General features: G+C 35.6%; 1 protein-coding gene across 5 annotated transcripts in view; it reads right to left on the bottom strand.

The window, feature by feature from the left end:
* LOC111865402 (serine/threonine-protein phosphatase 6 regulatory subunit 3) overlaps nt 1-17,985 on the bottom strand; it is a 56,706-nt gene that overhangs the window by 34,602 nt on the left and 4,119 nt on the right. For 2 of the 5 annotated variants that reach the window (XM_023853392.2, XM_023853394.2), the window contains exons 1-4: nt 9,174-9,229; nt 5,158-5,248; nt 4,031-4,110; nt 1,624-1,897 (exon numbers count right to left, since the gene is read on the bottom strand). In XM_023853392.2, the coding sequence (XP_023709160.1) occupies nt 1,624-1,897; nt 4,031-4,110; nt 5,158-5,248; nt 9,174-9,184 (456 nt within the window). In that variant the 5' untranslated portion in view covers nt 9,185-9,229. Of the gene's footprint in view, nt 1-1,623; nt 1,898-4,030; nt 4,111-5,157; nt 5,249-8,997; nt 9,230-17,985 lie in introns of those variants that run through there. The other 3 variants (XM_023853395.2, XM_023853396.2, XM_033751817.1) reach the window with 3 other exon arrangements.

Genomic DNA, 17,985 nt, shown 5'->3' with positions numbered 1-17,985 from the left:
CTTTATTATTTATGTGCCGAGTCAACAGCCGCAAGGCCAATTACAAACACAGCACATTGTAGGTACAAGTAATTACATTATGGACAATCACAACATAAGTCAAAGACAAATTACATGCAAGCACTGGAGGAAAAACACATTAATGCAGGCACGTAAATAAACAACAACAACAACAATAATAATAATAATTACAAAAAAAACAAGAATGAAAAGATGTACTCAAAATTGTAGCTGACATATCTTCCAAACATGTTCTTTCAGATTGTGCATATTTCAACGGTCCTGGTATTCATTTATTGCTGATATAAATATGTTTCCCTACAAAGATGATGATTACTGCAGCAAAAGTCAAATGAATTAGCCACAGAGAACTGTAAGCCAGAAGAGACAAAAGATGAAATTATTTACGAAACCCAACTAAAGTTCTGGAATTCTTGAGAGCATGGCTGGCCGAATATATGCATGTCTATACTTTCTAACACTTTAGTATAGAGAACTCTTAACTATTCATGGTAATGGAGGTTCTACAGTGTCACATATCAAATGATGTACAAGCTACAAGGAGGAACTTCAAATTGGTGGTCATGAAGAAACCACCAAGTGTGCTGCAGCATGCAAATTCTGCATTACCCAAGCAAATGTCTAATGCAAGAGTAAATTGAAGGAACAAACTGTGCCAATCCACATGAAAAATATTTCAAGGACTTAAACTAGAATGATACAAAGACAAAGAGGCTTCATGAAATGGAAAACCTGGTCAAATGCAACTTTGATAAAATGAGTTTTTTCCTTGAAAATTTAATTTTAAGAGCAGGTTCATTAATACAGTACCTATCTAACAATGTATGCATGAAGTTAAAACATGTAAACAACTGTACAATGAAGAGTCTACTGGTCATGCTACTGCTCATGAAAACAGTGAGACAAATATCCCTCCAACAATAGAAAGCAAACATTGTTCAGTGCCAGACCACCACTCCCCAAAACAATAAAATAATACAGAAGAATGCTGCAACAGGAATACAAGAGGTACAGTCTACTGCAAATCATTCTAGAGCATCAGCCATACATATTACCGAAACAGATGTAATAGACAACACAAATCATTGAACAGTAAAGTTGTCCCTGGGCTTAATTAAGCACAATGCCATCAATACATATGGGGGAGCAAAGGTACAGACCCACCATATGGAGGCGAAGAGTCAGCTTCAAGGCCTGCCCACTTTATCCCTGGGAAAAAGAGCCCCCTCCCCAGGTACCCACTGGATAGGAGGTTGCATGGACCCCAGAACCAGACCAGACACTGTGAAGATAAAAACTCTTGCTCTTGAAGGGAACTGAACCCTGCCCATAAAACCCGCAGCCTCTTGCTATACTGACAGCCCTATCTTTTCATGAAGCTTAATGGATAAGAGCCTCTAAGAATTCCATGGATAATCCATAAAGCCAATGATTGAGAGTCTAGTATAAGTACAAACTTTGTTTAAAGAACATCCGCTATGCAATTTGAACATTCTGTCACTTCTCTCTCACTCTGCTGTTATTTTTTGCCATCAGAAAGGTCACATAAAGGCCCAGTGCACAGAAACAACTACATACTAGAAACTATCTGCAAGAACTGACCTGTTCTGTCTTGCGTGCAACAAGAACACCAATGGTTTTACTAAAGAAAGATGCAAGAAGAGGATTAAGTGGTTTGTCTGATTCCAGGAAAGCATATAACTTCCCAAGTAATGCTTCATCACCAGCTAGGCGTTCATTAAGGGCTGGAACATCACATGTCAGTAGCTCACATGCTATATTGGGGTATTTATAGCGTACTTTCTCATCCACTTCCCCAGATGGTTCAACTGTTGTAAGAGTTACCAATTCTTCCATTACATCTGGTCGGATTAAGCTATAAAAAATAAGATACATTAACATCCATGCATGTGCACTGGAGATATACAGGGTGACTTCTATCTTCTGGCACTTTAAAACCAATGTGACTTTTTACTAGCGAACTTCATAACATAGCATACTTTACTCTCTTTATAACATTTTCAAAGAGGCAGGAATAAAAATGTAAATCTAACCCTGTAACAGGCCGTGAAGGCCCATAGGGTTGTGAGACATTGAGGGTCCCACATTATCTAGACAATCAGCTCAAAGATGACGGTAAGGTCAGCCTTACGTGCCGGCCGCCCTTTACCCCCAGGATGATTCCTGGTACTCATTTCTATTACAGGCTGAGTTGACAGCAGGATCATAGTGTGGCTAGAAGCATTAGGTCAACTGAAAAAAATCAAATGACATCAGGAATCGAACCTGCAACCTTCTGGCTTGTAGCATAGTGCTTCAACCAACTATGCTACCATTTGCCCCCGACATTTTCAAGGAAACTTACATAAAATCGGTACTCTCTGCTATTTGAATAAGATTATCATGATTTTCATTTCATGCATCCTGTTGTGTTATAATATACAACTTCTTTATTAAAACCGCCACAACACAACTATATCGAGGTCAGTGCCTAGTTCTGGCTCTGCTACATGTTTCAGCTATTGATAGCCATCATCAGGCAAATACATGGCTAACATATATACACCACTGAACTGCAGTATTGGTAAAATTGGATACAATAATATTAATTATATAAAATACTTGACATAAAAATACAATAAATTAGATTATATAAAACAAAAGTTATAGTATACAACAAGAATAAAATTCTTCGACTGATGCTTTACATCATCAAGTTAGTCGTTGGTTTTTGTAATTTTGTTGCATTCCCACGGACAAATTGGAATATTCTATATTTTGCGTGTATATAAAAATCTGTTATTGGAGGCTCGTGATGTAGATGAGTAATATTAATGTTAATCTGAAAATTATATGAAAGTAATAGTATTAAATTTTGTTATAACCAACAATTGATTTTGGTATAAATTATGTAACATGTGGTGTTAAGTCTTGTGACAATTTTCTATAGGAATAAGTTGAAGGACAGGGTGTTTCAGAAAAACCCATACAGAACACAGAAATGAGAAACTGTCATTGAATAAAAACTGACTGTACTTCTACAGCAACTTTTACCAGGTTTTGCACACTTATGTTATTTGTCTGTGAGCCTCCAAGATGTTTTGGTTCAAGAAACAATTTCACCACGCATGTGCACAGGTCTGTGGAATTTTCATACAGTTACGTTCACTTCAGCTTGGGGAAATTAAAAAAAAATTACCTCAAATGCAACTTAATTACAGAAGCCTTACTTAAACACAAATGAGTTATTGATAATCAGACATTTCATTCTTTCGATGCAGCATTCTAGTATAGTGCCACTTTGAAATGTACATTAAACCATTTTTTTATATACATACATATTTAATTTTCTTTTACTGTGTCCAATATCTGTGAACAATGAAAACTCAATACTGATCATTTGGTATACAGTTTGGACCTCTTACCATTATGAGCAAGTGTCACTAACAGTGAATAACTGAATCTGAATTCAATGTTTATTCATTATAAGGGAAGAGTTCACTGCCGTCTCAATTATTGAGTTCATCCGAAACAGAGCACCTTGGGAATATCAGAATATCTTTCCTTTCTCATTTCATTTTACAATTTCTTCTGCTGAACATGGTTAGAGAGAATAGACAGTTCACTTTTACAATCCTGCTTGTTCCAGTACTCGAAATACACATTTATGACTTTATGACATAAAAACAATTATACAATTTTTTCCATGAACGTTACTTTGACCAGCCAACACAACTTTATTAAAAATCCACTGTCAGAACACAAACATTTCACAAGTATGTCTGACAATAAAACATATTTTTAAAACAAAAACACTGTGAGCAGTTCATGGGCTGTTCAAAATTCAGAAAAATATCAATGAAATCAAAGAAAATGATAAATAGATTATATCACCATAAGGGCATTACATGGTAGCAATCATAAGCTTGCAACCTTAACCAAAGGGTACATAAAATACAAAAGGTTGTCAAAATGCGGTAACATTTAACTTTATAACTACAGTACTCACTAGTCAATTAATTTCTTGTTCTGAACTTTACACTCCTGAAGTACATCTTCCTCATCCATGAGCTCATGAAGTGTAACATCCTACAACAAAAGATAAGAAACAATTACGTCTGCTAGTATGAAAAATTATTTCTGATGCACTACATTACTCAGCAGTCATCATATAAACATGTCCATGTACTGGCAAATGTAAAGATTCATGACTTTTATAGGCTTACTACTATATTAATATCACATCTATCCTTTTATACAGTGTTCTGTTTCTCATTCTAGTTGCCTGGGTGCTAAGAAATCATTAATATGTTATATTGCTAAACCAAATATTATAGAAATACTTAGNTATTTTGTTATGATAATAAGTTGCAGTCCGAGTGTTATATGCATGCTGTGTTTAGTTATAGCATTGTATCATCAGTTATTGCAACAATGGTTGTGGATATGTTGTAATATCTTAATGACGTTGTCCTCTGGATTAATTTTATTGTAACTAGGCCTTTGATGTGTTCTATATCTGGTGGCGCCATCGCCAAATGTAGATCTGATGAACAAAATAAATTGAATTGAATTGAATTGCTAAACCAAATATTATAGAAATACTTATACTATGAAACCATAACTGTCATTAGGAAACAGTGGAAAATGCCATGTTACGGCTCACTGCATCACTGTGAAATCTGTTTAAATGCTGAAAGACACCAGCTTCAATAGCTATTAAAAACACCTAAACAGTCTTGTAACTGATAAATAATTAATTCATAAATGGATCCTCTTCATCAACTGCAGCAGGCATTCTTGCCCATTACAGTGGCCTGCCTGAAGTACTGTCTTATTACCCATCCACGAACCAGAATACAACAAGAAAACCTCAACTAATCAAGGGCAATGAAGAACAATAAAATACACTCTTCCATGACACGGTGTGCCAAATGCTCATTTACAGCATCTCAATGGGAGATATAAACTATGTATTATTTTTTTTATTGCTAGTGGGGTGGGACTAAGTCCCTTGTTCTGCGGCCACTTCTGGCCTATTGTACCAGTATAAATTATGTAACAATAAACATGAACTTGCAAACATTCTATGTCTCAGCTTTCAAGAAACCTATCATTTTAAAAACATGTACTAACTTCCTTGTTAAGAAGAGTCTCTATATGGGGTGATGAAGCATGATTAAACTTCCAAAACATCTTGAATGCAGCGTGATGGTACTGGTATAATCTGAAACAAAGCACAGAGTGAATAATGGCACCTTCACAAATCAAATCTATGCACATGTGAGTTACTTCACTTTTGTTATGCATGATCTAACAAACAAAAACTCCTTGGCTTTAGTCCGTAAGTAAACTACACCGATCGACCAAGAGTCCGCCACTTGTCAGTGAAGTTAATACCAACTTTAGTGGAGAGAGAGTGTCGTGTGCTCAGCGCAATGAATCCCCATGGCTGTTCATCTCGGTTTTCTAGGCCAGAGCCGCTATTTCCTTAAAATAGCTCCTCAATTATCCTCATGAGGCTGAGCAGACCCGGTTCCAGACCCACTACTTCTCAGAAAATCTGGTAGCACCAGGAAAAAAACCCTGGACCTCTGGACCTGTAGCCAGGAACTCTGACCACTAGACCATAGAGGCGGTCGATCCAACAAACATCACATAAAATTAGAGATTCATGGTTCATAAAGTCAATTTGACTGCAATGGTGTTCATGACTGCTGACAAGGCAATTTAGTTAAACCAAAACTAAGAAGCTGAACTTAACCAACTTAATGTAGGTCTGGACAATGATGCTGCTCCCTTAACAGTCACATGGCTGTATACAGCAATAAAATCAACAATTACACAATGAAATATCCCCCCATACCAAATGTATTGGTTATACCATCCCTACTAAGTCACTGTTGCCATATATGCAAAACCTGGATGCACTACATACAAGTGAGGTCAGCATAAAAGCAGGCTATGCTCAAAGGGTCATGTCCTACTCCTTGTAACAAAGCATGCATATTACAAAACAGTCATGTGTCAAAATGGGGCAAGTGATGTAATCATTTTTGTATAATTCTTTAAAATATCTTACATTTACAGTTTTGTTTTAGTGTTCTGAAGAAATCCTATGATTTCTTCTTCTATTATCAACCAATAAGTCTGTGTATTATATGTATATATACACATATATGCTTGTTCCAATGCCTTTTAACTTCAGGATCTCCAAAAAATAAGTGCAAATAAGTTACATTTACATTTATTTTCACTTCATGGATCCAATCATTTCCCCATATGGATGGATATAAAACATGTCACATACTACAAATTCATGATGACTATACATCATTCGTCCTTTGTCTAATAAAAAATATAATCATGCCTCTCACAGATAGCTCAAGTTATCAGGACAACACACATGGGTCGTGGAAAAACCACAGTCAAATTCACGCCTTGCCATTCCACAATAAAATTCATAACAAAAACAGACATCATACATACTACTACACTTATGACAAGCAAGTCTCAACAATATATAATTCACACACACACAGACCATTTATTAACTCTTAACTTTTGAGTCCCTTGCATGCTCGACAAATTCATCAATTGAGTAAAATACGTTCCTTTGCAAATAATTTCATAAAACAAACTTAAATTGCTTTTTTATCATTTTTTAAAACTGTGATATTTGACGGCAGTGTTAAATAGCTTGACGCCTGAATAATACACCCTTCTTTGATAGGATGATAAATGTGTTGAAGGTATATGAAGATTAAATAAGTCAAAACACTAAGAGCTTATACAAAAACGACTGAAAACAATTCTCTGTACTGTGACACAGAGGGTAACTGCACCTGAAAGAGTATACATGCACACATGCAAGTCTTATTTTTGTAATATATATGGTGTGATCAATCAGCTTCTGGGCTGGCTGTAATATGACACTACTGCAATAGGCCAAAACTCCTCTGCAAGGTGGTGTTGGACTTGACTGAGACGACCCATTTTCCAGTCATCTGAGGGTTTTAGCTTCCATTACTCAGACGTAACATCTTGTTAAGTGGAGATATGTTGTGTCCTCCCTGATTATCATTCGGTTAGAGACAAGAATCCAGTTCACAATTCCACCTTTTTAACATCACTCTTCCTCCTATGCCTAAATATCCCAAATGGTAGCTTCCCTTCTGGATTTTCCACCAAAATTTTCAGTGGTACATGAATTTATATTCTGTTCCACCAAAGTGCGTACAAGTGACATAAAATTTCTAAAATACATGACACACAGCTGCTTCTGCTTCACACTAGTTTAATACAGCTACAGCAGGCCTGACTTAAATCATGGATTCAGACATACCGCAGCTCTGTTCATGTCCCACAATATAATTAAATATATTTAATATCATAAAAATTTCTATGAAGTATGTTCGTTGCAGCATAGGGTTGTAGTGAAATGTTCCTCAATGTAGCATGCAGGTACAGAACACAACAAAATCCACAGTCCACTATGTTCAAACAGCAGAATTTAACGAGCGATTATTTTAACTGCTTGAGCAGAGATGGATGGAAATTTCAAAAAACGTCAATTTCACTTATACTGAAGACACTGAAGTGAAGCTGTCCCTTAACACCTGGCTTATAATAATGGCCGACTGCACAAAAACTGCTATTTCATACCAGCCAATGAGGTCTAACTGCAAAGGTGACGATGAGGATGAGGTGGGGGATGATGGCAAGTATATGTCACAGAGCTCATGTCCTTAGAACAAGAATACACAGATTANCCCATTGTCCGGTATTCTAGAGAATAGAAAACACGACGTTTCGTAACAGATTCAGTTTCCGTAATGTTGTTTTCTCTTCTCTAGATTACTGGACGATGGAAAGAGTAAAAAAACCCAGTACTTCTGTGCATCCAATAAATGTAACATATAGAAAAATTCCCCCAACACTGGTTACAATTTATCATAACAAATGATTACACAGGGAAAAATGACAGCTAATTTCCTAAGAAGATAATGGAGTTTTTAAACATCTGGTCTGTGAGGTGCAGATTTTGTTACAATCAAGTTAGTAGGTATTTTCAGGACTTCCTTTATCTGGCAGAAGGTACGGTCATATAACGCAATTCAGAAATTATCCCTTTTCTCTGCACAAAACTACAGTTTGGTAGATGAGGTGTCATGTTTATCTTTGTAAACAGATAAGAAATTCTCTGTTGAGTGTGTCACACGTACAGTGGAAGTAAACCATTTTTCAGATCCACAACTTTGACAATAAAAATATTTAACACAGTAAAATTTAATTTACAACATAAACTTTTAAAAAGACGAATACATTCTATATTTACGAAGAAATATTTTTAGACTGCTTCTTACAAGCTGTCTGATGATCTTCCCCACCATACATTACAGGATTTTTTATATATAGAAATATATAAAGAAAGCAATCAGATTTAGTCATTTCATTTGTCAAAATAACCAATCAACCATGCAAGAGTGATTATATGATTCTCCAATATAAGCAGATGTAATCTTATGATTCTTCAAATCTATTGCCATATATGTTCCGTACACATGACTATAATTAAAAAAAAATACACACATCCTTGAACCTCAAATGGCATGAAGTTAATTCTTCAACACCCTTTCCAGTGGCGCTCATAACATCGGCTACAATGGCACCAAAAATAGCCAACTTTTCGCAATTAAAATTATTACTTCAATGTGATACGTCATCTTGGATATAATCACCGAAAATATATTACATGAATAATCTTGCGGGATTAAGAATTAGATAACAATTTAAAATGTCATACAAAAGGGATAATAAAATTTTCTGAAAACGTATTTGTGATGAATTCCCTTCCTACACTTCATTAAAGATATAAAAAAGTGTCTGAGTGAATGTGATAGAATTCCTTTTCCCACGAACAAAATTAAAGACACCTGAATTATAAAAATTGTTAACAGCCTTAATGGATTATACCTTCAGCTACTGGATGCTATAGGCCTATTGGTTGAAACGTCTGGTGTTTTCTTCTACTGGACTTCTCTAATCGTATATACAATACTGCACATATCACTTTAAAACACTCGCTATGTTCACAAAACACATAACATAATATTTCTTTCTTTAAATAATGACAGACATATATATAATACCTCTCAAACATGCAATACCTTTCTACATCTTAATGGCGTTGCAAATTCAATATCCCATGATGCAACGCTCACAGCCATCCCACAAATCAAAACAAGTTCAACAAATAAGCATCATACTGGCGCTCAATTCAAATTGAACAGTTTTAATATTCAAAAGGTAATATTTTTATTAAGAACAATGACAACGCTGATCTATTATTTTGTTGTGAGACTTGCATATACGATCAAATAATGACTTCTATGGTGCTGAGTCCTTCTTGAGAAGCCAACTGAAGAAATTTCCAGCATTTTATAGAACCCAAAGATTCATCAGTTTTCTCAGTACTCTGCAAATGGTTCATGTTCTGAGCCAGATGACTCCAGTCCACGAACGCCGTCATAGTATTCCTCTCAGATCTGTTTTAATACTATCCTTCCGTCTATGTCTTGATCTTCCTTGTGGTATTTTTGCTTCAGGTCTTCCTACCAAAACCCTGTTCGCACATCTCTTCCATGCAGGCTACATGCCCTCCACAACTCAACTTCCTTGACTTCATCATTCTAATAATATTAGGCAAGGAGTCAAATTACTAACCTCTTCAATAAACATTTTCTTCTGGCTCCTATTATCCCATCCCTTTTAGTGCCAAATATTCTTCTCAGCACCGTTCTCAAACACCATTTTACATTCTTACTTTGTTGTGAGATGTCAAGCTTCACAACCATATAAAACTACAACTTTTTATACTTTAATCTTTATATTGACAAAGGAGATGAAATATTACGTTCTGAGATCCATAAGCTAATTTATTCTCTTTGGAACAAGGAACAGCTGACCGATCAGTTGAAGGAGTCTATTATTGTACCAATTCACAAGTAGGGTAACAAAACTGACTGTAGTAATTATCATGGGTTATCACTGCTATCAACTTCATATAAAATTGTATTCAGAAATTATTGGGAATCATCAGTGTGGGTTTCAACTTAACAGGTCAACTACTTATCAGATCTGGTGCATTCATTGGAGTAAAAATGGGAGTAAAATGAGACAGTACATCAGCTATTTGTAGAATTCTAGAAGGCCTATGATTCAGTTAGGAGGGAAGTATTGTAGAATATTCTCATAGAGTTTGGTGTACTTACGAAACTAGGTAGGCTGATTGACAATGTCTTTAAATCAAACATTTAGTGAAGTCTGTATAGGTAAACATTTGTCTGATAACTTCCCTATCCAGAATGGTTTAAAACAAGGAGATGCTTTATCACCACTACTTTTCAATTGTGGTTTTGATTATGCCATTAGGAAGGTCCAGAAAAACCAGGTGGGACTGAAATTAAATTGGACACATCAGCTGCTCTATGCCGATGATGTGAATCTACTGGGTGATTACACAGAAACTTTAACTGATGCTATTAAGGTTAGTCTACAGGTAAACACAGAAAACTAAGCATATGTTCCTGTCTCGTCACCAGAATGTAGGGCAAAATCATGACATAAAGATAGCTAACAGATGTTTTGAAAATGTGGCACAGTTCAGATGGTGTATCTTATGACACCTAGAGAAGCAGATTCATTAACACATAACAGGTTTCATAACAATTCATCTTTAACTGCAAGGAAGTAAAACAATATAACTAAATTCGTAATTTTCTGAGGTGCTACATTTTTCTTTTTGTGGTACTGTACATCAGTTTGATTATTGGAAATTCAGACTAGCTTGGGTTATGAGGCACCTCTGTACTTTGTACCAGCACTAAGAGTCAAAATTAGCAGTAGGAAGTAAACTCTGTTAACAGCTCTGACATTAGGCTGGCTTCCAAATCAGTATTTTGACAGCCAAGTATGAAGGTCTAATGTAACCCCGTATATTTTTAAAATGAATTATAATCTGAAAAATATGTCACAGATGAAATGCTGGATTCAGGTAGGTTGGTGTCTTGGTGCATACATTTTCAGAGGCTTCTTACACAGGCACACAGAATATTTAAATATGAATATGATATGAATGGATTGGGGACTGAAATAAAAGATGAACTTTGGGTATACCTATTTTAATATAAAAGACCCTATGTCTCCTTCCTGAAACAATTTATTTTTTCACGTCATAAAAATAACCAGGACATGAGAATAAACAGCTGTTGTGTAATATATTTAAAAAAATCCACACACTACAGAGGGGTCATAGTAATATGTTAACACTTAAATAATTATACAGAGAAAGTAAATTTTGAAATATAACACTTTTAAAATCATATACTAAATTTTTCTGCCAGTAGTATTCTAAGTAACAACATTATGTACTCACATATAGAAGATGGTGTCACAATCATATGTGATACTCTACTGCTTGTGCTGCAATTCAACACCCCTCCCCATTCTCAAATCAAACTTTCATACTGTATTGTCATTTGATGGAGCGACCACAGATGGGGTTTGGATTGGTAATCGGATTTACTGAACTGTTTAACATACAATTAGTGATTACATTTTATAAATCACTGTCACACACAGTTTAGTGTTCTCAGTCTGTTACAGTCTCCACTAGCTGTAGCTTGGTAGCAGCTTCCAATGGCAGATGCTCCCAAACTATCCCCGGCCTCAGCTACCAGATTCTCACAGTAACAGCGCACAATAACTAAACTGCAGCTCTCTGGCTAACTCACTAACTCACCAACCAACTCTTCACTTCCTGATGATGTCCACTGACTCCTCAGGTCAAAGTCAAAGATACTTTACAATTGGCGGTTTAAAGCCAATCAGCTTGTGTGGGTGCCAAGACCAACTAGCTGTTGCTTTTTTTTTTCTTTTAATTTAGAGGGGGTGGGTTTCCCCATGCACTTAGATCAGTTATTGGTCCAATTTGGGTCCCCCTTTAATTTCTACTGTTGCCATACCCTACCGGTACTGGTGCGTGCTATCAGCCCTGTCCAGCCAGCGAGGTCAGCCCTCGGTACCTGATATTTCCCCCATCTACCAGAGGCATTGGAAACTACTTGGGCAGGAAAAGTGTTGCCTAATTTTGCTCAGAGGTCTCCTAGAGACATAAGGATTTTTTATGTGCCGTAAATCTATGACTCGGGACCCACGGCTTAAAGTCTCTCCCGGAGGACTTGTTCCCTGAATTTTCCTTAAAAATTCCACGACCTCTGCTGAGTTTGAACCCATGTACCTTGAGTCATGAGGTGGGAACGTTACCCCTAGATTACGGAGGCCGCTTAGCTGTTGCTTGGTAGCAGCTTCCAATGGCAGATGCTCCCAAACTATCCCCGGGTTTACATGCCACAGTATTTTGAGTGTCATTCAGTTTACAAATGTTCACTTCCAATTTCTGAATATGTTTGAAAATTACCTCCATTTAATATGCACAACTGCTTCAATCACCATAAAATGTTCAGAAGCTCTGTAAAAATTTTTCTAGGTATCATTTGATATCTGAAGAAATTTTAACTTTATACAATCCATCATAATTTTAATTTATTACAGATATGCAGAAATCTCACCATACAAAAAAGCATGAAAATGTCCAGTTGATTCCAGCCATTATGAATACTGAGAATTTTATTTCTTTCAGAAGCAGTGGAATTGTATATAGATACAAACACCTTTGATCATGCAGTCTTGCCAAGATATTGCCACACTTTATTGTCAGTCATGGAAGCATCAATGTGAGCATCCAATCTCAGCCTACATAGTAGGAAATTTAATAACATGCAATTACTTTCGGTGGCATGATATTAATTCCAAGTTTCATGACGATAGATAGCAGAGGACAAATGAAAGGACAGTAACAGGGCTCTGAAGAAGGAATGAATGTCTTCATACCATGAGTAGGTAAAGAATAATTTAAGCATTTACCATCAGGGTCCAAACATTGTGACTATCCTGCTGAATATTTTATGTTTCATGCTTTGAACTTTCTATGTATTCATTAAACATACGATCATGAAATATTCCTTGTGTGAAAATTGTATAATTTGTCATATCTTTCACTGCAAAAGTACATTAAAGTTCTTTTTTTAGTAGAGTACACTTCGTCACAGTTTCTTGAATACAATTTCTGATACAGTGAGAGTGAACTAATGCAATAATTGATACCGGCAAAACAAAATATCATCTTTTATACAGGTCTAGTGATCAAGCTGGTACATACCAGGTCAAGCAGCTCAATGATCGCACTGCTTATGGTTTAAGCACTCAAGTATTAAAGAAATAAAAAATACGGATACTCATTTTATTTATAAATTCTCTTGCATGTGCAACATCACTGGCAGGCAGCTGCTGTTTCCTCCTTGCAATGAGAAAATTTTTGTGGGATTTTTATACATGTAAAATTACATATTATTTTGCTCAATGACTGTTTTCTCACTGACTTTACACATAATCAACGATTATTTTGCCAACTGTTTTGTTTTGTGTGTCATAATAACTGCAGGGAAGAACACTAATTGTTGATATTTCAAAGTGAAGGGGTTAAACAAATATTTCAATCTAAGAATGAAGTAGGCCTTTTGGTCTACTAATTAGTAAGTTACACCTCTGTGCACCAATGAGCCACTTGTGTAGCATATGTTGTCCTACTTGATGAAGCTCAAATTCTGCCATTACAGACATGTCTCGCAAATTTCACCTACATTACACAACAGGATGAAGGGGGAAAGGAAACCAGGGAGCAGAAGTTTGTGAAAGTATTACATATGTTTATTAACTACTTCCACTAACACAGCCCTTCTTGGGAAGCATGCAACTGCTCAGATGTTCAAGCATCTGCCACTGCGCCATATTATACCACTCAATTTTACCTCCGTCACTTTCAAAGACTTCTATGAACAGACATTTGGTAAGGCAAAACTGCCCCTGAATGTCAATTCTTTTTAACTTGCATGACAAAATAGCTCCAGAAATCTAATTACATTACATTCCATGGATCCAAAGTTAGTCAAAATGACTGCAGGATGTGGAATATGTTGTATAAATACAAAGCATATGTACAGACCCAATGGAGTTCTCACACAAGAGAAACCAAGAATACACAGTGACTATAGACAAGGCTATTTAAAGATACAGAAGTTCTTTTCTAGACAATAGGTATTCTTCAACAGAGTAGAACGAATGCGTATTTAAGTATCGTTTCAATGCTATTTTAAATCGTGCCTTTTCATTCATAAGACCTTTGAGATCAGATGGCAGGTTATTAAAATTGTTGATCCCACTTTTCTGAAAGCATGAGAGGTTAGCAATTGGTTTATGAAGACAGCGTTTGTGTCTTGTGTTAACACTGTGTACATCCGCATTTGTCTGAAAATGTTCTTCGTTTATTAATGAATATATATATATTCACAAGGGCAAAGTTAAGATCTGTAGTCTCTTCAATAGATTTCTACAGGAATTACAGGATTTGACACCCATCATGATTCTAAAAGTTTTCTTTTGCATGTAAATACCTTTTTACTGTCAGATGAATTACCCCAGAAAATTATTCCACACTTCATTAAAGAGTGAAAATAAACAAAATTGATTGATTTGAGAGTGTCAATGTTACTAATATGTAACATGCATCTAACTGCATAACATGCTCTACTTAACTTTGGAATCAACTGATCGATATGATTTTTCCAGTTTAAATGATTATCAATTTGCAAGCTAAGGAACAGTGGCGGCTCGTAGCTAAAATTAGTGGGGGTGCTGCTCCAGAAAATTTGTAGCCTTTGTTTTAAAATTGTATAAAAGGAAACAAACATGTATAAAAAGAAAATTTATCCAGAAACTTTATAAAATCCTATAAGAACAAAATCAAACATTTTTTACTTACTTTAACCTAAATTGTTACAGTTCAAGCTTAATCTATTCATTTAAAAATGAAATCCATTCTTTTTAACCTTTATATTATGCTCATTGATTGAAAGTCTGTATGCCTCACTAAGTTTCTCTTCAATACTTACAGTTCCTAAGAGTGACAGTGAAACTACATTATCAACATGCTTCTTTGACTTCTCATGCTTTTCAGTTTTTCTTTCATTTTGTTTATATTTCTAAAACCATCTTTTGTCCACGTTACATCACCCCCAAACAGCAAACACTGGAAGCAAAACAGTGCATTTTTTACTTCACAGCCTCAAAGCCAACTTTTCCATTTGTACCATTCAGAATTAAATTTACAAATATATTTCTTGTTCTTGCTTATGCCAGGCTAAGATATTAGAATATCAGGTGTTAAACGACCTCTTTTCTTAACTGCAACTTTCTCATGGAGAGACAGTTGTGAAAACTTGAGCTGTTGAAGTTCACTTACAGTCACAGAACTTATTTCTCGGGGATGCAAGGCCATGGTTAAAGTTTTCAGTTACATAAATGACCCCCCCCCTCCCAAAAAATGAATCAAATAGAATAGCTGGAAGCAGGATAATAATCTGATTCTACAATTAACTCACATTCAAGAATATGGTACACGGTTTTTAAGCACAACACACGCGGAGTAAAAAAAAAAAACTACCTTCCATCAGCACGCCAGGGTCGGCACTGGCGTTCCTGCAGTGCTCCCTCTCCCTTGCAGCCTCGCGTGTAGCTTCCTATGTGCGCATGCGCACAGTCAACGAACACCTCGCCGCTGGAACTGTGAAACTCACAGTTCCATACAAAGATTTGGCTACTGACATTAAGCTTAAGGATTATATATTGTATTGTACAAGTATAAAGAAAGAATTAAAGAAAAAAGGACTCATTATATAAATGTTATCGATAATATCAAGTGGAAATTGGGGGTGCTGCAGTTCCGCAGTGCCTATACACGGGCCGCCCCTGCTAAGGAATTTTGTGTTTACTCCCTCTTCTATACATTTATCATTGTACCCTATGTGTAATGGATATGGTTGTGAGTTTTTTGTTATAAATTTTATTACATTTGTTTTTTCTAGGTTCAGGGACAGCGTGTTTGCAGAAAACCATTTACTCATTTATGAAAGAACCTTGCTTGATATCATGCAAAAATCATCTAAATTTTTAAGAGAAATTATAACACTAGCGTCATCTGCAAATATTATAGGTATTGATGAGGTCCTTAGTGTAGGAGGGAGGTCGTTTATATATATTATGAAAAGCAAAGGCCCCAAAATTGACCCCTGTGGAACTCCAAGTTTTATTATTCCCCAGTTTGAGTAGGTACTTGGGATTGAATTTGACGATTTTATTTCAATCTTTTGTTTTCTGTTAGGTAGGACGTGAACCAACTTAATGTTGTTCCTTGAATGCCAAAAAAATGTAATTTAGTTAATAAAATTTCATGATTTACAGAGTCAAAAGCCTTTGCCAAGTCACAGAATATTCCATCAACATGCATTTTTTGATTAATAGATTTCAACACACTGTCTGTTAACTTAAAGGCTGCATTTTCAATGGAAATTCCTTTCCTAAAGCCAAACTGTTCTGGGAATAGTATTTTGTTACTCTGAAAATAATGGCTTAACCTATTGTGCATAACTTTTTCAAGTACTTTAGAGAAAGCAGTTAGCAGTGAAATTGGCCTGTTGTTTGACATACTAGTCTTGACCCCTTATTTATATAGTGGTCTTACTAGTGAAAAATCTTAAAAAATGATCAGGAAAGATTCCTGTGGATAGTGAGTGTTTACAGATGTGAGTTAATGGGCTACTGATTAGAGATGCACAAACTTTTAAAATTTTGTTATTCCATCATAACCTGAAGAGTTTTTTGTTTTGAGGGAATGTATTGCACTTTTTATTTCAGTTTCAGTGGTTGGAATGGTTTTAATACAAGGGAATTTTCTAGAAAATGCCTCTCTTAGAATTGAAATGACTTTATCTCCCACTTCCTGATGCAAGTTTAGATGTTCTGTAATTGTTAGAAAAAAAGTCCTGAAGGCATCTGCAATTTCTCCTGGGTCCTCAACTTTTTCATCATTTATAAGGAGAGATGGTATCTGCTCAGTCAGATGTGAGTTTCCTGTTTCATGTTTTATTACATTCCAGGTTGTTTTTATCTGATTATTCAATGTTGCTATAAGCCTACAGTAATGCTGCCTTTCAGCCTCTTTTATAACTCTACTCAGGATTTCGCAGTACCTTACATTATGCTCTCGTGTAGGGATTATTACTGCTCCTGCTGTCTACATACATATGCATTTTATGTTTACAAGATTTTTTATTCCTTGTGTAATCCAGTGGTTTTTTTCTTCTTACACTTTTATTCTGCATAGGAAAACTGGCTTCAAAGATATTTAGAAAAATATATAAAAAGGAGTTAAACTTATAAATTGTATCCTTATTTTTGAAAACAGGTTCCCACGTTTCATTTTCTAATAACACTGGTTTCACTATTTATTTTTCTGGTTCTCTTTTTCAAGGGTGTTGAATTTACTTCCGCAATAATATTATTTACTGTAAGAAATTGAGCATCATGGTCAGTGAGGCCATTGACTATAGTAGAGTTATAAGAAGAGCTTAACCTTGCATTATCTATAAAGATATTATCAATGGCTGTGCTTGAGGAATTTTGAACTCTTGCTGCGAAAGTCACTGTGTGTGACAGACTGTATGTCCTTATTAAAGAGTTTACTTGTTTTTCTATGACTACTTTCATTTAAATAGTTTATGTTGATGTCTCCACAGATTATAAACTCAGACTTTGGACAGTACAGATATTTTAAAGTTGCATCTAGTCTCCTTAGAAATTCATTAACCTTTCCTGAAGGGGCTACATACAGGCTTAATATAATTAGGTGAGATGTTTTAGTTACTAGCTGTACTGCACAGATTTCAAAGTCTTGCTCCTTAAAGTGATGAGAAATATCAATTTTACTGATATGTAGATCTGTCTCAA

This window comes from Cryptotermes secundus, unplaced genomic scaffold, assembly GCF_002891405.2.
Source record: "Cryptotermes secundus unplaced genomic scaffold, Csec_1.0 scaffold295, whole genome shotgun sequence".
Taxonomy (NCBI): domain Eukaryota; kingdom Metazoa; phylum Arthropoda; class Insecta; order Blattodea; family Kalotermitidae; genus Cryptotermes; species Cryptotermes secundus.
The sequence above is the reverse complement of the archived record's forward strand: the minus strand, read 5'-3'. Positions and strand labels throughout refer to the sequence as shown.